General features: G+C 35.7%; 1 protein-coding gene across 16 annotated transcripts in view; it reads right to left on the bottom strand.

Moving 5' to 3' along the window:
* ERC1 (ELKS/RAB6-interacting/CAST family member 1) overlaps positions 1-22,474 on the bottom strand; it is a 560,596-nt gene that overhangs the window by 288,919 nt on the left and 249,203 nt on the right. For 13 of the 16 annotated variants that reach the window (XR_003519825.2, XR_003519824.2, XR_003519826.2 and 10 more), the window contains one exon: positions 6,151-6,282. The exons of the other annotated variants lie outside the window; for them this stretch is intronic. Coding sequence is in view for 10 of the 13 variants with exons in the window: in XM_027593114.1 (XP_027448915.1) it covers positions 6,151-6,282 (132 nt within the window). In the remaining 3 variants the exon portion in view is untranslated. The remainder of the gene's footprint in view (positions 1-6,150; positions 6,283-22,474) is intronic. 16 annotated transcript variants of the gene reach the window in all.

Here is a 22,474-nt window from a genome sequence, read left to right as displayed (position 1 = left end):
AGACCCAGGTTAAATGTTACTTTCTCAGAGGACCCTCTCTGAGCACTCCATCAAAAATAGGTTCTAACCTCTCCAAATTCCACCAAATTATTGTCTATTACAGAAAACCCATTCCTATGTTTTATAGCACTTTGTGATGACTTGTAATTAAATGGGTTTTTTGTTGGATTAGTGTCTGTGTCCCTCTGCAGACTGTAAGCTCTCTTAGGGGAGAGACCATAGCTGCTTTATTCATCACAATATATTACCCCAGACTACCATAGCACCACTCAATAAAGATCTGTTGAATGAATGAATGAATGAGCAAGCAAACTCATGAAAAAATATTGTGATTTGCTTAAAATGCTTCAATAGTTCTCCACTGCCTTGAACATAAAATTAAATGCTGGAGCACAACATGAGACTAAACATGCTTCAGCATGATCAGATTGTATGCACTTTCCCCTCCCTCCCATAGATCATGCCATACACATTTATCCTGAACTATAGCTACTAAACACTATTTAAAGTTTCCTGATGCTTCCAGCTTTCACATATGCTGATCCCTCTACACAAAATATGGTGAATAACCTACCACCTTCTTTTTGCTTAATTCTTTCTTTTTAAGACTCAGCTCATGCATTAGTCATCTCCTCCAGGAAGCCTTCTGTGCATCGCTCCAATCTGGATCACATGCCTGCCCCTCCTCTTCTACTCTTAAAGCTCTCTATTCAGATCATTACCATGGCACTTAATGAAACTGAACCATAATTATAGGTTCATTCTTCAGTCTTTCCAAATAAACAATGAACTTCTTGAGGCAGAGGCTACCTTTATTATCTTTCTATTTCCAGTGCCTAGTGTAATATCTGGAAAACTACAAGGTATTCAATAAATGTTTGCAGAAAGGGTAGCATTAGTAAAAGGGTAGCATTAGTAAAAGGGTAATTATTTTATTTTCTGAGCATTACTGCCATTTAATTTAAAAAATGAGAAATATCATTTACTATAAATGTTCAGACCAGTACAGGACTACGTTTATATGGCCAAAGAATAAACTGTCAACTCTGGGAACAGCTAAAAGAAAGAAGGCCATGGGAAGGACTGGAGAGTACAATTACGGTTTTATTAGCACAAGTCTTCTACGGGCTACTCAGTTACAAGTGATGCTTCAGTAGTGGTGACTTGTTCTGTTTGAGAAAGTATTTGGGTATCATGGTGATAAATGCTGTATCTCTTGGCTGGGTAGATTCGCAGCCAAGAGAGAATTTAATAAATCTTTAAGAAGGTAAAAAGATGGGACACTTGGCAGATGCCAAATGCAGTCTGGACCCCAGTCACTCATGCACCTCGCTCCATTTCCTTCACGACTGTGTGTGACAAACCAGACGTGGCTGAGGATAAGAAATTTGATTAAGCTGAAATTGAAGAAGGCAGAAACACAAGAAAAAATCCACTGCCTTCAAAAGTAACAATGGAACAGGAGAAGCAAACAAGCGAATCATAATGAAGCATGTACCACCAATGTGCACTGTACATTCCATAAGCACTGTCTTCTTATTTTACTTTTTTTAAGCTATTTAACTTTGTAAGACGCAGAGGCTGGATCAAATTTAAATGACTCTACTGTCCATTTTCACAATAAAGAATCAAGAACTACTGACAGTGAAGGCCAACCCTGGCTCTCCCACCTGCCTGTCTGGCTGGCAGCGAAGGAAAAGAACTTGAATGTTGAAGGAAGAAGCTGGGTACTCTATGAGATCCAGAGTAAAAACCAAGCAGGTCCAACGTGTCCTGTTAGGCTATAAAATACCATTTAATCAGAGTTCCATTTTTTGTTGTTGTTCAAGTGATTTTAATTATGAGAATGCACAATATTTAATATGCAAATATCTGGGGAAAAATTTTTAGGATATAACCCTAAAAAATGCCCATTGAGGGCGCCTGGGTGGCTCAGATGGTTAAGCGTCTGCCTTCGGCGCAGGTCATGATCCCAGGGTCCTGGGATCGAGTCCCGCATTGGGCTCCCTGCTCAGCGGGGAGCCTCCTTCTCCCTCTGCCTTTCTCTCTCTCTCTCTCTGTCTCTTATGAATAAATAAATATAATCTTTAAAAAAATGCTCATTGATCTATAACTACCTGCAAATCATAGGTAAAACCTTATGATCTTCTAGGTCAAAATTTATACTTAACATACAAGCCAAAACATCAAAATGGCAATTAAAAAAAAAAAAGAGTACCACTATTAAAAATGAGCTTTTAAAAATAAAAGTCAGAACTGATGTGCAAATTTTAGTTACATTGAGAGGATATATCTTTATCAATGCTCAAAACATTAAGAAATACTCTTTAGGAACAGATATAAATCCAGCTTACTGAGCTACAAGAAAATGTCTTATTACTTTAGAGGCATTTTTTAAAACTTTAGTTAGCAATGTAGTTGCAAAAGCCTTCTTCAAAAAATAAACTTACTTAGTGAAGATATTTAAAACATTCTTTTCAAGTAAAAAAAAAAAAAGCATTTCAAAAAATTTAAGTTTATAGCCGCACTGCTGAACTAAAGACATTGCTCCCTACCACCCCACAATTCTGAGACTTAAGAGAACAGATTTTACTCTAGTCTCATTTTAAGAAAATGTGGACTCTCACATTCAACAAAACCTGCTTAAACTTGAGCAGAGGCAAGTTTCAGAAGAAGAAAATCCATGCAAAAAAGCACAAAGCAAAAGTAAAAGGAGCCCTTGGGTTTCCCCCCATGGGATTATTCACTTTCATTTCTCCATTTGACAACACAGGTTATAGGACATCTTCCTTCATGGGATCACTATACAACTTCTTCATGTATTGGGCATGGGTTCGATATGGAGCAGCATGTATTGGGAATAAAGAAACTATAAGGGGATCCTATAAGAAGAAAATTTTTCCTTTTTGAGTTTTCCCCTCTTAAACTTTAAAAGGCTCTGTATTTTATTTAAGAGAGATTATTCCCAAATAATTTTGCTCTGAAGCAATCAAGAGATACAGATATCCTCCTTCTATTTTTTAAAATTTTATGATGTTATGTTAATCGCCATACATTACATCATTAGTTTTTGATGTAGTGTTCCATGATTCATTGTTTGCATATAACACCCCGTGCTCCATTCAATGTATGCCCTCTTTAATACCCACCACCAGGCTAACCCATCCCCCCACCCCTTCCCCTCTAAAACCCTCAGTTTGTTTCTCAGAGTCCATAGTCTCTCATGGTTCGTCTCCCCCTCTGATTCCCCCCCTTCACTTTTCCCTTCCTACTATCTTCTCTCTCTTTTTTTTTATTAACATATAATGTATTATTTGTTTCAGGGGTACAGGTCTGTGATTCATCAGTCTTACAAAATTCACAGCACTCACCATAGCACATACCCTCCCCAATGTCTATCACCCAGCCACCCCATCCCTCCCACCCCCCACCACTCCAGCAACCCTCAGTTTGTTTCCTGAGATTAAGAAATATCCTCCTTCTAACAGAGGGAGTTATTTCTTCTAAGAGGCTAAATTTAGATAAGAGATAGGTAATTTTTGGACCTGAGTAAGATAATAAGAATAATGTCCCTTGCCAAAAAAAGCTTTACCCTTTTAAGATATTTCAAGTGAATATTTATAGATTACCTTGGTATATACAATTAATACATATAAGTAAAATTAACAGTGGAGTTAGAAGACAGAAAAAGATAAAAATAAGAACAGAAGATGACAGCAGGAAGGGACAGTGGATGAAGGTTACATGGCCTCAGAAATATAAACACAAAAGCGGCTTCTTCATACCTTAAACCACTTAGAGCCCAAATGACTGGTCTCATGCAATATTTCACTCAACAGCTTCAGATAGGCAGTGAGTAGCAGAATGGTGGAAAAAAAGATAAACAGGAAAGAGAGAGAGAAAAAAGCATGCAATTAAAAGCAAATTATATATAGCCACTTTGGAAGACAGTTTTCACAGTTTCTTACAAAGCTAAATATAGTCTTACCATAAAATCCAGCAATTCCCAGGTATTTACCTAAATGAGTTGATAATTTATGTCCATACAAAAACCTACACATAAATGTTCACAGAAGCTTTATCCATAACTGCCAAACATTGGAAGTAATCAAGATGTTCTTCAACTGGAATAAACAAATTGTGGCACATCTATACAATGGAATATTATTCAAAAGTAAAACAAAATTATCAGGCCACAAAAAGACACGGCAGAACCTAAAATGCAAGGCTAAATGGAAAAACTCAGTCAGAAGAGGATACATACTGTGTGATTCCACCTACATGACATTCTAGAAAAGGAAAAACTATGGAGACAGGAAAAAGATCAAGGATTGGGGAGATGGAGGAAGGATGAATAGGTAGAGTATAGAGGCTCTCTGGGCAGTGAAACTATTCTGTATGATACTGTAATAGTGAATACATGACATGATACATTTGGCAAAACTCACAGAACTGTATGAGATGAAGAGCGAACCAAAATGTAAGCTATGGACCAGTTAATAATGTATCAATACTGGCTCATCAATTCTAATAAATATATCACACCAATGCAAGATGTTAACAATAGGGAAAACTGAGGTGGAGGAAGGAAAATATGGGAATTCCATGGACTTTCTGCTCAACTTTTCTATAAACTAAAAAATAAAACAAAACAAACCCCAAAAAACTGATCTAAAATAAGCCTATTATAAATAATACATAAACACATAAATATATAAAAATCCACCCCCAAAAAAGCAAATTGTAACTAGTTCACACAATAAGACATTTAAAAAAAAACATACTAGCAATTTATATGCCATAATGACGTGATGTTTATTAATTGCCGACATTTCTACATGATCCCCAGTATGTAAGATTTGTCACTAAATAATGACCCCAAGCAGAAAAAAAATCTTCAAAGAAAGAAAAAATGGGGACATTTTGAAAATAAAGGTAAAAACATAAAAAAGGTAAAATCAAGATAAAAGAAAATCCCTCTTCACCTGCATCAATCGCTGTCACCATCCCTTCTCTGAAGCTCTCTACTACCCAAGCTCTATTTAACTGTGTACCAGGAAATATTCAGATTAGAAGTGGACAAGGCATTTATGTAGGAACAGGGCACTGAAAGACACTGAAAGACTGTGAAGAGTTCCATTTTTCTTCAGTATGGCTAAAAACTGTGTGTCTTTCTTTCTATATTTAGCACTAAAGAAACCACAGCCTCATACTAACACAGTTATGAAGGGACTCCCTATGGCACACACTACATCATGTCCGCTTCCTTGCTAAGCAACTACCTTAACTCACAAGACCACAGTGGTCTCATCATGGAGGTTCCCCAAAGATTCAGGTTACCCTCTCACTGAATTTTTTACCTTTTTAGCAGGTATAATTCTCCAACAAAGAAATGGAAAGGAAACAATAACTGAAAAAATGAAATGTCATGAATCTCTGTGTGAGGGAGATTCAAAACCTCAAATCACACTCATACTAGGAATTGAGATTAGAGCCTTCGCTTGTTAGAACCATTTTTTCCATTCACATTTTCCAATGTTAGTTATCCTTCCTAACAAAAAGTCAAAAGCAAGTGTATGGGGATCTAAAAGACAGAAGAATATATAGAGCAACCACCACACAAGGCAGCAGTAGAATCCTTTAACAAGTCACTTCAGGGCTGAGGCATGCTGCTCCGGGGCTCTCAGGTGTCACGGTAACGATGTCCTTCATACTTGCTATTAACCTTGTTAATACCTTGTTATAACTTTAACTGCTCTTTTGAACAAGGCAGGGTATAAAATAAATAAACTGTTTTTTCAATTTAACATTTTAACTCAGAAATGTTTGTGTTTTCCCATTCAATTTAAAAGCAGGATTGTGACCAGTCTTGGAACAAACAGACAAGTTCCATTTCATCTCACCAGATCCATGAGCATATACCACAGCCATGTATGTGAAATAAATTCCAAATTACTAATGCAGAGACTCTTAACAGGAGTCATTCTCATTCAACCTTATTTCAATTCTTTTTTAGGTTTAAATACTTACACTTGATGAAGTGCTTTTGAAACCCTATAAACGTATGTACAGTTTACCTAAACTATACTGGTTGGGTTTTACCTTTTGTTTAACCAGCAGCATTGCCAGTAACTGTTTAAAATTGCAGACCTGTTTTTCAGCACTGGTCCTGGCTGACTCCTCTTGTGCTAGCACCATTTCTCGCTCTGCAGTTATCTGTACACTTTCTCTTAGTGCTTCTTCCAGCTCTTCAATCCTGTCATCCTTCTTACGGAGACTGTCCTGGAAAACGATGGAAGACTAGGTGAAGTAGACTAATTAGTTAACGCAAGGAGAGACTATTTATCAAGAAAGGACTATTTGCTTATGAAATATTCTTCCTTTCAGAAGTAAATCCAAGCCAGAAAGATATCTTCACAGAGGAAAGAACAAGGAAAGAAAAGAAGTATAAGAGGAGTTTGGAGAAGTAGATTATTAAGAGCAAAAGGTCAAGTTAGTTAAGCAAGACAAATTAGTGATGGATTTGTTCTCTGTAACAGAGAGAATAAAACCGTATTAAGCAGCACAGGCAGCAAGGGCTTTGATTACTTAAAAACACAAAGCTGTTTTTTGAATTACTTTCTAAACTGGGCTTTAAGCCAGGTTTGATGAAGCCTAAGTAATAAGACTCAGTACCAAAACAGTCTCTCCCTGCAAAGTTCAGCCCTGATGAAAAGTTAGATAAATAGCATGATATTTCAGATTATATTCTTTATATAGACAATTGTTAGCAAACTAATTTAGAAAAAAAAGTAAATGAAAAAGAAAGTGGTTTCCTAATGATTTTAAGACATCAGTTTTCTCTTAAACTCATATGAGAAAACTAAAAATGGTAACTGGATTTAAGTGATCGGGCTAAGGATGAGTAAATTAGTTAGCCAACCAATTCCTACTAACCTTGATATTCTAAATAAGCTTAAGAATTCACTCCTGGGAAGGTAAATATGAATTTCTATCAGAAAGACAAAATCCAACAGAACTTTAAGAACATTTAAGAAAGGAAAGATCTTAAAATAAGATGGATAAATGAAGCAGAGTTCAAGCAGTATATTTTTTATTTATTTATTTGACAGAGAGAGAGCACAAGCAGACAGAGCGGCAGGCAGAGGGAGAGGGAGAAGCAGGCTCTCTGCCGACCAGGGAGCCCGATGCGGGGCTCAATCCCAGGACCCTGGGATCATGACCCGAGCCGAAGGCAGCCGCTTAACCGACTGAGCCACCCAGGCGCCCCGAGTTCAAGCAGTATTAAGAATTAGATTCATCAGGTTATTATTAAGCATTTCCTCTTTGAATTCTTCTAGAACCAAAAGATTAAAAAGAAAGAGCTGCCTTTTATTAATACAATTAAATTAAAAACAAAAGAACAAGAGTTACTGAAACATTCTCCAACTTTCAGAATACTTGTACCAGTAAAAGATATCAAAGGATTTTATCATTCATCTATGCAACTCTCATTTAATTAGACTGTAGTTCACTTTTATAAGTGCAAGGCACAGAAAGTCCTTTCTAACAACTTTGTCTTCAGAAATCCAGAACTCGAAATCTGTCAAAGGTAAGTCAGATTCTTCTCCCAGCACTGAAAGAATATCTTACTATTTAACATCTTTCATAATAAAAAGTTGACAAATTTTTGGGCGCCTGGGTGGCTCAGTCAGTTAAGCGACTGCCTTCGGCTCAGGTCATGATCCTGGAGTCCCGGGATCGAGTCCCGCATCAGGCTCCCTGCTCAGTGGGGAGTCTGCTTCTCCCTCCAACCCTCTCCCCTCTCATGTGCTCTCTCTCTCTCTCATTCTCGCTCTCTCAAGTAAATAAAAATCTTTAAAAAAAAAAGTTGACAAATTTTTTCTCTCATTTTTCTCAACTAAAAAAATGAGATTAAAAAAAGAATATTCACATTTCAGTAATGTATGTCACGTTCATTTTTTTTAAGTGTTCATTCTTCAGGAGAAAATGTTATAAGATACCCTGATTTAGCCCCATAAGTAAGGTTCTGTCTTCTACAGGGAAGTTTAGCTATATCAAAAAATGTTCTTTCTTGAAATCTTAATGCTTCCAGGTGGCCGCCCATGAGCAGCAGAGTGCAGCTTCCAAAACTGCTGAAGTTACTGTTGAAGGTTTCTAAAACAATGCCAAGCAGAGAGGGACAGGAAATGATGCCAAGAGAAACAAAGGCCAAGGTAGGGCGCCTGGGTGGCTCAATTGGTTAAGCAACTACCCTCGACTCAGGTCATGATCCCAGCGTCCTGGGATCGAGTCCTGCATCGGGCTCCCCCTGCTCAGCGGGGAGTCTGCATCTCCCTCTGTCTCTGCCTGCCACTCCCCCTGCTTGTGCGTTCTCTTTCTCTCTGTCAAATAAATAAATAAAATTTTAAAAAAAGGCTAAGGTAGTTTCTTTTGATTCAAAGAATATGAAATCCAACAGAAGGATTATGTGGAAAGAGACAGATGCAATTGTCAGTGAGTTCAGTCCTCTCAAAACCTCCAATGAATAACTTTATTTGTAGTAACAAGGGATTCTGAATTACAGATCGCTGTAAACAAAAAGAAACATGAATATTTCCCATTATCAACTGGTTCTAAATAACTCGTTATTATGTTTTTGTCCAATCTGTGATATTCTTTACTCTTACACTGTCTTCGGGAGATCTCCTGAGAGGCTTCTGTTATTCTAACCTAGACTGAGGCTGAAAAACTTATCCCAGATAAGTTCCCAGAACCTATTTCAAACAAACAGGATTATCTGCTTTTCGGCATGGGCTGAAAAATAGCTTTGTGGCTTTATCAGTAAAACTTTATTTTAGAGAGAGGACACTTAGTAATATGTCATAATGCAGATAATCAGGGCAGGTTTTCATATTGAAAGTTTCATCAAAACCAGTACTAAAATCAGAGTCTACCAGATGAGCTCTGTGTACAAGGCCATTTATTTAAGAAAAGTTTTCTGGACTTAATGGTAAAGGCTGGCTCAAAACGTATGTCCATAATAAGGACAAAGAACAAAAGTCAAGAAATACCACAAATAAAAAGCAGAAAACTGTTAAATAATATTTATGAAATACTATAAATTATGTAACTTATAATTACAATACAATTTAAAATCAATGTAAAATGGGGGGCGCCTGGGTGGCTCAGTCGGTTAAGTGGCTGCCTTCGGCTCAGGTCATGATCCCAGGGTCCTGGGATAGAGCCCCACATCAGGCTCCCTGCTCAGCGGGGAGTCTGCTTCTCCCTCTCCCACTCCCCCTGCTTGTGTTCCCTCTCTCACTGTGTCTTTCTCTGTCAAATAAATAAATAAATCTTAAAAAAAAAAATCAATGTAAAATGGTGGCAACAAAAGAATGAAGACAGCGAATATTCTCATCACCTTCAACACCAAAACCAACAAAGTCCATAACTACTTAAACCATCTACTGAGTAAAATGTGGCTCCAATCTTATTTTCGGAATCTTAATAGATATTTGCTAAGGTAAACCAAGGAAGTTTCCTTTGTACTGAATTACACATCTTGAATCTGTTTCATTTAATAAAATATTGAGCCAATGCCAGAAATGAATAGAATCTTTTAGTTCTACAAATACTGGAGTCCTAAGCACACTGCTAGATCATATTTATAATTATCCTTCCTTGTTCTTATACTTTCAGTGAAAATTAAATAAATTTTCTATACTTAGACTATAATATGGGTATTCTACCTTTCTTTTAAGTTTAGAATACTAAAGAAAATATTTTTAAGTTTTAGAAAGGCCAAAAATGATTGCCCACAAAGCATAAAAATTTGGAAGGCACTGGAATTTTTTATGTAAACACAGAGAATCAGAAGACAACTTCAAAACTCTGAAGGAAAGATGCTTTCTGATCTAGAATTTTATATACAAACTATCAATCAAATGTAAAGGAAGAATGCAAAGTCTTAAAAAATCTACCTCACATCACAGACTCTCTCAGAAAGCTACTAGAGATGTGCTCCATCAAACTTAAGAAGTCAACCTAGAAAGAGGAAGACATGGGACCCAGAAAAAAGAGGATCTACCACAAATGAGTAGTGAAAGGAACCACAAGGGTAACCGTAAGCCTCGAGAAGAAAGAGAATTCAGAGGATAGGACAGAAACTCAAGGAAAGATGTTTCCAAGAAAAAAGGTGGATGAATAGATTACGAGGTTAATAAATAAGGGATGATGTATAATAGTACCAACATCAAGAGGAATGTTATAGTAGGAGAAAGGAATTTGGGAATAAACTGGTGATATGTATACAAATAAATAATAAAACAAATTAAAAAAAAACCCAAAGCTATTATCACCACCAGAAAAAACCACAAGTACAGTAAAGGAAATGTAATCATAATATACTATGTGCCCGAGACATAATAATGTAAAACTTATATTGGAAAGGCAGAAATAACAAAGTGTGTGTGGTGATTTGCTTATTAGAAAGGCTAATTCCTAATCATTCATAAGAAGTCAGTAGAAACTAATGTCCAAATAAGAAAAATAAGAAAACAACAGTATAAGAATGTCATTGGGAGAGGTGGAAGTAAACAGCAGAAGAAACAAGCAAAAAAGTTGAAAGCATGCTTGTTGTCTCAGGGGAGCAGGAATCCAGGCTAGACAAAAATGAGGTAGAGGACTATCACTATTATAAGCCATGTAGTATTATGTCACTTTGTAAATGATATAAATAAGCATTGTTCAAACAAAAATTGAAAATCAAATTTAAAAATGTTGCCAAGGAAAGCACATACTGCAAATAAATTCATAACAACACATGACTTTCTGGAAATCGTTATAAATGTGGTAACTATTTCAGGTATGGATACTCTAAACATATGGGTTAACTATTTACTGGAAAGAGAACAGACTGGGCAAATATATCTCAAGACAGTGACAATGGTGAAAAAAACATGAATTTCAAGTCACTCTCTTCCTCGGTTTTTTATTCAAAAGTTGAATTTCTTCACGCAAATAATTTGCATAGCAGGTCAAAATTATGAGAAATTCTTTTCCAGTCTTTGGGTAACCATGGACTATTCTAATGAGAACATTTTTTTAAAGAGATAAACTATTGCAATAAGTTCTGCTATTATTCTGAAAATACCTAAAGCTTAAATATCCCAATAGCATACGTATAAGACACAGCACCAAGCCAAGAGCTTTGAAAATTGTCCCCTATCTCCCTTTCTGTGCAAATAGTTTCCTTTTTTTTTGTTTTTTAAATACCTATCAAAATAGGTGTGAGTAGATTTTGGGGATAGAGTTTGACACAAAATGTCTAAACTTCAAGTAGAAGAAGTGACAGCACCCACTTCTCTGAATATGTGGGAGCCAATAAAATGTCAGTAAAGTATAGATCTGCAGAAACTGCAAAACACAAAGGAGTTCGTATACTTCTGCTCTTGGTAAACACAGGCTGGAGGAAGTAAGGGGATGTGCTGAAACTCCTGGGAAGTGCTTCTCGGTGACTCAAATAGTGACAGTGATTACACCAGGTACATCGTAAGGTTTCAACTATATGCTATACAAATTTAATTCTACTTTCTCTTTTAAAAAGTCCACATTCACCAGTCTTCAAGATAAATCATGAGGCAGTCCTGCTATTCTAAGACTGTCATCATAGAGAAAAGAAAAGTACATAGAACCTCCAATATCTCTAATCCCTTCTATTCCAGAGGTTTGAAGGATCTGAGGTATTCAGAAAGTAGAGGGTGACTTACTGGAAACTAAATATAGACAGAGATTAAAGTTAAGGTATGACATGGCACAATTTAGTTTGAGAAAATCATTCCTGTTGTTTATATGCATTACTGACTTGCTGCTTTAGCTTACAATTAAATCCTAACTTCTTCAGCTAAATACATTATGTGTGCTGTCCAATACAATAGCCACATGTGGCTACTGAGCACTTAAAATGTGGTTAGGCTAGACTGAGATGTGCTAAAAATACACACTAAATTTTGAAGAAGTACAAAAAGAGTGAAACAATAATCTTCACATTGATTATATGTTGAAATGATAGTATTTTGGATATACTGAATTAAATAAAGTACAGTATTAAAATTATTATGTTTCCTTTTAAAATGGTTTTTTAAATGAAGCTATTAGAAAATTCAAAATTATACACAGGCCCACATTTCTATTTCTGCCGGACAACACAGCAATAACTAGAACGCATGTTATAAATTCATCTCTTGGGATGCTCACTCAGTTAAGCATCTGCCTTTGGCTCAGGTCATGATCCTGGGATCCTGGGCCTAAGCTGTGCATTGGGCTCCCTGCTCAGCAGGGAGCCTGCTTCTCCCTCTCCCACTCTCCCTGCTTGTGCTCTCTCACTCTGTCAAATAAATAAATAAAGTCTTTAAAAGAAAATAAATTCATCTCTTTTCTTAGCTCACAACCTATTAACATACAAATATGAGTTACATAGGTGAGAATCCTTATGGCAAACTGCCTAAAGTTCTAACAATCTAAAGCACTGAAAATTATTGCAGTGATAACATTAATAAAACAAATTCAAACAGCATTAACTTTCTGCAAACAGAGAAAACCAAACTGGATTTGAAGGGAAAAAAATTTAATATATGGCATATCACTTTAATACCTAGGATATAAAGTGCCTGTATTAGTTGTTTACTGTTATATAACAAGTTGCCTCAAAACATAGCAGCTTAAAACAACAGTGAACATTTTTTATCTTGCACAGCATCTGTGGGTCCAGAACTCAAAAACAGCTTAGCTAAACAGTTCTGGTTCCAGGGTCTCTCGTGGGGTTACAGTCAAGACGTCAGTCAGGATTCAGTCCTCTGCTTCCACTTACATGGTTGGCAAGTTGGTGATAGCTATTGGCAAGGGGCCTCTGTTCCTCTCCACAGGGCTACTTGAGTGTCATTATGATATGGCGCCTGGCTTTCCTCATAGCAAGTGATCCAAGAGAACAAGGCAGACACATCAATATCTTTTATGATCTAGCTTCAGAAGTCACATACCACCACTTCTGACATTTTCTATTGTTCACACAGACTAATCCTGATACAATGTGGGAGAGGACTACACAAGGGCTCAAACACCAGGAGGTAAGGATGATCTGGGGCCATCTTGGAAGATGATTATCATAGTATGCCAGAGTATACTTCCAGCCTAAGAAAACTGAATTATCAACAAAGCAATGAGACATGAAAACAGTGACTATCAAAACTGCTTCTGAGAGAAAAATACCTGTTAGGATATAGGTAAAGACTAGAAAGACAGAGCTTTTTTTATGAGGTTATATTAAAATGGAACCAAATGACACAGATTACCTAATATGTAAAAGGCAGAGATTAAAGATACTACACAAAATTAGGATATCCATTGGATATGACATCAACAAAATATGCATTTTGTCCAAAATTATTCAGAATAAAACCTGTAACTGGACTGAGTTCTAATGAAATATTTTCTTATGATTATGGTAAAAATGAAGAGGATTCCAACTTAATTTGCTGGTAGTTCAGTAGTAAGAATACTTGATGATATGCCAATCAATCAAAGGTCAACTGAAAAAAATTACTGGGTGGTTGTTTAAAGAGCTATATATAACAGAAGTTATTACTAAGTTCAGTCCTCACATTTTAGTAAAGTTCCTTTCTTTGGGGAATAAACCCATTTTTTAGGAAATTATGATAATGAAGTATTCCTGGTCTTGTTGGCCCCCACTGACTAAAGACCCTCCTTAAATCCTGTTCCCTTATGAATTTTCATTATAATTGGTTTTACTCTTAAGAGGCAAAAAAATCACAGAATTTAGCAAAAAACCACAGTCTAATCTAAAATTACAAAGAGGGGAATTATTTGTACTGTTTGGAGTTACCCAATTTTCTAGCCCTCATTATTTAGAAAAATATCAAATTGGCTGCATGGGGGAGGAAAACTACATAGAGAAAGAAACTACAATTTCATTCACCTGCTCTAACTTAGAATTTCATTCTATTTAATCAATTTAGGAAACCCAAAATTTAGACATGTACTGTGTGCCACAGACAACTCACTTAAAAGCTATCCGGCGACAGGAAAGGAACATGCTTCACCATTTTAAATAGTTCGTATCATTAAAAATGAAAGCACTATCTTTAGAATTTTACTTCAACTGCTATAAATTATGTTTGCACTCATCAAAACTAACACAGACCAGTTTTCCTACCACGAGATTAGGTGCTGAAACCTACTTACTATGCCAACTACACTTATCAAATAAGGTTAAATAAGACCACTTCATTTACAGAGTATAGGGTTCAAAGCAGGGGGTTTGTGTGACTAGTTTTGGGGAGATGGTAGAGGGAGAGAGGAAGTGGGAAGCTACCAAAATATTCTTCATATCCTTAAATAAGAAGACTCCTATAGTCAAATGAGATAAGGGCAAAAGCTGTGACAGCTGTAACTTTAGGCACATGAACAAGAAGGCTGGATTCTAGCAAATCCCATACAACTACTAACTCTCCTAATACACACTCATCTGAATTTTGCTTCTTGACATCAGCTCTGTCACTGCACCTAAGACTCTAGTCTCCAATGCCTTTCCTTCAAATCAAACATTCAAGAAGGACAGTGAGGGCAAAACAAACATTATAAAATAATTTTTTGCTCTCTTCACACATCGCCCTCAAAATTAAAAGGAAAAAAGGTTCAAAACTACAGTAACATAAAAAGAAATCACTTGATAATGACAGATCTTATTAAGCTTTTCCCTTTGTCAGCAGCAGAGGGAAAGTCACTGCAGATCTCACGTAGATTATCCAAGGTAACCCAGCCTCCCCTGTTACCCCGTCCCTTTCCCAATTTGGACTCTGCCTTGATTACGGAGGTCATTTCTTTGGGTAAATATATTAAGAGCTGCTTCCTTTGGAGTAAACACCACTTACCAAAAAGGTTTTAACGCGTTCTGAAAGATATTAATGTTAGCTGCTATCCATTATCCTTAACATAAAGAGACAGTAATTCTTTATTACCCACCCCACCCCACCCCCCCGCTTATTCTTCCTCCCTTTTCCCCATCCCCCAAGCAAACACACACAGAAGATTGCATTAAAATCATTCAACATGTCAGAATTCAATTACCAACTACTCATACGCCTACTGGGGGAAAAAACTGAAGCCAGATGCATTGATGAAGTCAATTTTAAGAAAAGAAAGCTAGCCTAACACAGAGACAGAATCTGGTTACACACCAACTACTTTTTATTTTAAGGAAATGCTTTGGCTTAAAATTTAAAGATATTTTCTTCCCCCTCCTGTCCAAAGTCCCTTAAATATCTCCCCTGTTTATAGAGAACTCTGTTACAACCTTAATTGTTAAAAATCAAAGTCAAACAAGAGAAGAAGGATTTCATTAAAGTGGAAATGTATACATATAAAATGATGCTTTTACATAAATAACTTTTACAGAGCATATAGTACCAATACCCCATGTAGATGAGCCAGGTTCTTATCCTAAAAATTCTGCGAGCTGGGTATCAGAAACTTGAGCAAGAACATAGGCTTTTCCTAATCTTACTATACATCTTCTCTGATCAATAATGCTTATAAAAAGAACAAGCATAAATTTTCAAAGTCTTTACCAAAAATCCCAAAGATAATCTTTTACTTAAAATAATAAACAACCGATGTGGTCTGTAAGGGGATGACTTTTGCTTTTGAGGTCTTGGCAAAGGGGATACATAGTGCCTGCTTCTGCTCTTTTTTAAAAGGAATCTTCTCGGAGACTTCACTTTCCAAATATAAAGGAAGAATTTCCACAACACAAAGGAAAGTATTAAACCACTTATTTCACTGAGGTGAGGACACAGTACTTGTAAGAATTTTAGTGCCAGATGTAACTTTAACCACTCATTATTTTATGGAGAGCATTCTTGTAATAAGCTAAAAGGATGTGGCTAAAAGTTTCCATAGAATAGGTCTAACCTAACAGGAGGAAGCAGCTTAGTAGGCCACCTACACACGAATATTACCAAGAAACATTCCTTCAGTACATTCCACTGGCTATCAAATAGAACTGAATTTTGGCCAGAGAGAAAAGTATCTATAGAGTCCATTTCAACACTGTAGAGTTCCTTAAAATGATTTTATGACTTGTTTTGCTTTTTTCTAAATGGTAAAAAGCAGCACAGTTTGGGCAAAAATCTTTAAAAAATCACACACATGTCAACAATTTGAGTAGGGGCTTCACCTGCAGGAAAACCAAATTTTCAAGTTAATTCCAGCAACTATGCAAAAAGGTTGTTAAAATGAATGCTAATTTTATGTATACTTTTCCAGTGTAATCCCTAACTCTATTTAATATTTGCCGAGAACACCATAAAAACCCACCTATGCCCATATTCTAGACAGGAAAAAAAACCTGTCTTGCCAAGAAAAAAATTTAATTAAAGAGGAAGAAATGATATAGGATTACATCTTTAAATAGGTAGAGAATATCTGTTAAGAAACCAAAATCGATTTTTATAAGAACATCATTAATATATCAGTGGTATCTAATCAGGTGACACATCACATACTATTTCTAAAAAGGTATCAGACAATCTTAAGTTTTTTAAAGGTTTTCTTAAATAATTATCCACATGGCCAATGTGAAAACCAAAGATAAGTAGTCTTTGTTTCAGAAAGGAAAAAAAAATCTCTTACAAAATGGAAGAATTTTCATTGATAGAGCAAATCCAATCAAATTTTAAAGAAAAACGTAAAGGTTTCACTGATAATGCATCTAAAAAGAGAATATACCTACATATATGTAAAGTTTCCCTATCTCTATTTCTATTGTTTTCACTTTCTTTGAACTTTATTCTTAATATTCATTGGTCTCAGGAGAGTTAACTCACAAGAGCCACAGTGTTCTTTCAGCAGCGCCATTAATCTCTGTGACAGTACCCTCTCTCAAGGTTAAATTCAAATACTTTGTTATAAATAAAAACAAAACACTAAACCACTACTGATATGAGCTTCCTCCCCTTTCAGTCTACTTTGTCTTATTAGAATATGACTAAAACTTGTAGTTTGGTCAAAAGACAAAGTGAGTGTTACTGCTTAAAGAATAAAAATATTTAAGGTAAATATACTCAACTAACCAAAAACCCGACAGTTCCTTTGTTAAAATATGCAAAGTCCTTAAAGGGTAACCTATGAAATTTTAGAGAATATTAGGAAGCTAAATGTTGTAGCATCATACAAAGATTTTTTTTAATTTGTAACTAAACCTTTTTTATTTTATTATTTATAACAATGATTATAGCTGTACTTAATGAACAATATTTCAAAATTTCTGAAAAGAAATGTTTAAAACAGCCCTTAACCTAAGGCAGATATATACTAGTTGAGAAGAGAAAGTGATTAAATCACACAGGAACAATTATAAAATAGTAAAAAGTAGAAAACAATGAAGTATAATTAAACACACAGGCTGAGGAACAAGGAATAAGACAATAACAAAACAGGGTGTAGAGATCATTAACAAAGGTTCATTTAAGCCAGAATCTTTAGGTGGTAAAACTGGATATCCAAAGAGAAAGGATTCTGTGTAGAAAAAGAGCAGAGATTAGAAAATCAAATAAATTATATTTAAGAAACATACACACTATCAGCTTCTCTAGGATACAGTAGCTATGCTAGTAAGTATCTCACCTAAAAATGAGGTCAGAAATACTTAAAGGTTTAGTTGATGGGACACTCCAAAGGCCAGGCTAAGATGTTTGTGAACAAGGAGGGTTCTGGACATCTATCGATGCCACTGAAATCAATAAACACTTTGAGAAAACCGACTATGTACAAATGTACCAAAACCTGGTTCCCAAGCAAAAATAAGCTCTGAAATCAAAGCAGAAACAAAGTCTAATGGAATTACAACAGAGGGCCTGATTAATTCCAACTGTGAGGATTTAGGCAGTCTGCACAAAAGGGAGGGAGCATTTATCTCAACCTTAGAAGATGGGCAGGCTTTCAGCAGAGAGCTTTTCTAATCGCAACATCACCATCCGTCAAATCAGCTAAGATTATGCTTTCATATAATGTTAATTTAGGAAGGAAGCCCTTGTTGTTGGGATTTGCCTAGTTTCAGTTTTTTATACAGCAATTACTTAGGAACTGTATGATAACACACCTTTTGACATATCCAGCATATCACAGCACAGTGACAGTTCCATAACAGGTACTCAATAAATGTTTACTGAGGACAACTACAGATTATCCTGAAATCTTATTTAGCCAATTAAAGTAAAATATGGCTTACAAAAAATATTAATGAAACAACTTAGAACTAAATTTAATACAGAGCTAAGTTCTTGAGTAAGGAAAACAAAATTTGGCAAAATTAAATGCTGAGTATCAAGAAAGAGGCACTATAATTAAAAACATGATAATAAGAAAGGCTCATTGCCAATATGTGCCGCATTGTTTTTACCATTCATGTCCTATATTGGTGAATTTCAACTGGAATTGTAAAATAGTTTAGATGTATGGATGGATCATACTAGAAACACTTTTTTAAAATTTTTTTTAGATTTTTATTTATTTATTTGACAGAGACAGAGAGAGACACAGCGAGAGAGGCAACACAAGCAGGGGGAGTGGGAGAGGGTGAAGCAGGCTTCCCGCCGAGCAGGGAGCCTGATGTGGGACTAGATCCCAGGACCCCGGGATCATGACCTGAGCCGAAGGCAGACACTTAATGACTGAACCACCCAGGCACCCTAGAAACACTTTAAATAACCATTGTATAATCAAGTCTTAATATTAGTCACATATATACCTAAGAAAGACATTACAAAGACCTTGTGAGGGACAGTGAATTTTGGCGAGGGTGTGACAGAAAAACTGTCCAAGGCAAGTGTCTGCATCAATATAGGACTATCTATCTCCAAGGTCAATAAGGTATAATGGAAGACATCTATCTACCTTAACCCAGGGAGATCACTACTCTTGGCCATTCTGAATACATTGGACACCACTCAACCATGCTGTCCTCTGTCTCTCAGCACCATTAACATGAAGTACTTACTCCCTCTCTGGAGACAATCTTCTCTCTTGCCTTCTATAATGCCATACTCTCCTTTTCTCTCCCACCTCAACTGGTCTTTTCATTTATTTCCTGTCAAACACCACCTTCTCCTACCCAACCCCATCTCAGCCTACTGAGGACCTTAAGGGCTCAACTCTAACTCCCATTTTCTTCTATTAATATTTTACCTCTAGATGATATCACTGATTCTTATGGAGTTCAGTATGATTTTTAAACTCAAGTCCCCCAAATTAATTTACCATAATTTCTATTTATTACTTGCTTAGTTTTATCATTATGGTATGTTTTCTTCCCCATATGACAATATGCTCCAGAAAGGCAGGAACTATGCCTTTTCACTACTGTAACCAACTCTAGCAACAGACCTTTACACTTAGAAAGCATTTGATAAATTTATATTGAATAAATGAAAGACATCAAGGAAAATGAGTAAAAATTAAGCCTAATATCTTAGAGGGATACAGACTAGTCAAGGTCCATCAACTCTAACAAAAGAGCCATATTATCATGTCATGGCTTTACAATTTGGGTCGAATTTCCAGAATAATCAACTCGTTCAACTAAATTCTACATTAAATTAAGCCTTTAGGATATCAAACAATATGGGGAACACAATAACATCTGCATTGCAAACTTAGAAATGGCATTTGGAAAAAAAGCCCAAAATATCTATCCTGTATCATTAAGCTTGCAGGTAAGAGATTTCTGAAATTTATAGCTCACTTATTTCAAGGGGATTGGAAAGTGAAGTAGGTAATTAAAAGTGCTGAGAAAAGAGAGTCACTGACAATTTTAAATATTTTATTCTGAACTAATTATAAACAGAGAAGTTGCAAAATTAGTACACAGATCCCATATACCCCTCCACCCAACCTCCTCTCATGTTAAGAGTTTACATAACCACAGTAACAAGGATCAAAATTATGAAACTGACATTGGTACAATACTTTTTACCAAACTAAAGACCTTATTCTAATTTCAACAGTTTTTCCCTAATGTCCTGTATCTGTTTCAGGATTCAATCCAGGGTCTCACGTTTCATTTAGTTAACACTTTTTCTAAATTACCACCAATTCTCCTATAACAGTGTTGAGTCTTTGTCTTTCATGATCTTGATACTTTTAAAGTATACTGAACAGTTATTTTATAAAATGTCCCAGAATTTGGATTTGTCTGGTATTTTCTCATGACTGGAATAAGATACATTTTGGAGAAAGAACAACATAGAAATGATATTGTCTCCTTCTCAGTATATCTGACTACTGATAATGTTAACCTTGATCATTTTGTTAAGATGGTGTCTGCTAGGTCTGTTAACTGAACAGTTACAGTCTTCTCTTTATAATTAATAAACATCTCAGGAATATATTTTGAGACTATGCCAGTCTTATTATTCTTTAAATTTTCACCCACTAATTTTCACAATCATCAGTGGATCTTGTCTGCAACAATTATTACTGAGGTGTTTGCCTCACTGAGGTGATTATTTAAAATCTATTTCCTTCTACACTTATTAATTAGAAATCTTCTTTAGGAAAGAGTTGTCCTTACTCCTGCACTTACTTATGCATTTGATTATTTATATCAATAAGGACTCATGAATATTTCATTCTATGGATTAAAATATTATCATTATTTATTTTTTTACTCAAATTGTTTTAGCATGAGATATCAGGTCCTCCTTTAGGTTGGCTCCTATGTTCTTTCCATAAGCCCCCATTCTTCTGTTGAGCACTTTTCCTATTTTCTGGAACCACAAAGTTATCCAAGCTCACTGTTTATTTTCCCTACCCCAGCCCTGGAATCAACCACTTCTCCAAGATGCCTTGGTCCATTTCACTGGAGAAAGGTATATAGCAATCAAAATCTGGGTGTCAGGTATGCTTATTGCTTCTAAGCCCTTTTAATGGACAGTCAGGAAATACAAGCATGTATAATAACCCCATACATATACACATATCAGTATTTCTATCTGCATATAAATTAAGTACCACGACTTCATACTAATATCTCTGATTCCAGTCCAACACCACAGGGCTCATTTAAGCCTTCCCACTTTACTTATTTATAAATTCTTTCTTGAACAATGAAAACCTCAGTCTTCATTATCAATATTTATTGGAATTCTAGTACACATATCAAGTGCTTTCAGAATGGCTAGCCTATCCTTTGTGAGAAACACATTTATTACTAGATTACAACATTTATATACAGTTCTTTTTGTCTTTAGCTTAATAGCATTCAGTCAAGAAAATGTTTTCCAAAGCTACTTAGGTTAGTTCCCCGCCCCTTCCCCGCCCCTTTGAGGGTGTTTGTATTATTTCTTTATAAAACAGGTTCACTTGTTAGTGTTTGTATTCTCTTTTGGTTTCCCCCAATGCATCTTGATTGGTTTTGTTTACTTAGGTTTTAGAGTATGTGAAATATTACTATGGTTTGGAGAGCCAAAGCTATTCTCTAAAGAGATATGCTAAGGGAAGGTTCTCCTTAAATCTACCGCCCCAATCCCATTTCCCCATTCTTTCCACTCTTCTCCCCACCACTCCCATAGATAACTGGCCTCTTTATTTTCTAGTTTACCCTTCCTGTTTTCTTTTGTAAAAAGATCAGATATGTGTGTATTTTCTTATACCAAGATTAGCATACTATAGATAATTTTTGTGCTTTTTTTCTCCCCACTTAATGGGATGTCCAGGAAATCACTCCCGTATCAGTTCATTAGAGATCTTCCTCTCTTTTTTAAAGCTGCCAAGTCTCCAATGTGTGGATGTACCATAGTAGATTCAAGCACTCTCCTATCTATGGGCAATTAGGTTGTCCAATAGTTCACACTTACTAACAACACTGCAAATAACTTTTTATATAAGTATTTTTATATTGCTGGAGATGTATCTTCAGATACAACGAGATGATGGATACCCAGGTCAATAAGTTAACGGCATATGTATATGATAATTAAAACTCACTTTAAAAAATCTTGTTTGAGACTTTACTAATTTTTAAGAGTATAAAGGGACTTCTAAAACCAAAAAATTTGAGACTAGTTAATATACATCAGCTATAACTGTCCAAAACACAAAGGTACAAACAGAATACAATGGTATGGCAATGTCATATCTCAAGAAAGGACACTCATAACTAAGGCCATGATAAACAATGACCATGTTTATAGTTTGCAGGATTCCTAGGTTCCCTCCATTTTCAGGTATCATTTTCATTTCATATGTAAGGAATTTGTTTAATCTTTTTAGAACATTTTTAATGTGTTGACCCAAGAACAATGAGTAAAGTAACAACTTATTTTCAAACCCATGTTCTGCCAAAAAGGAGTACTTTTAGTTCCATCTGAATATTCAAAAAATGGAAAATTGGGAAGAAATGAAGTTATCTTTTCAAAAC

This window comes from Zalophus californianus, chromosome 9 (assembly GCF_009762305.2).
Source record: "Zalophus californianus isolate mZalCal1 chromosome 9, mZalCal1.pri.v2, whole genome shotgun sequence".
Lineage (NCBI taxonomy): Eukaryota > Metazoa > Chordata > Mammalia > Carnivora > Otariidae > Zalophus > Zalophus californianus.
Note: the sequence above shows the minus strand (reverse complement) of the source record. Positions and strands in the feature narration are given on the sequence as shown.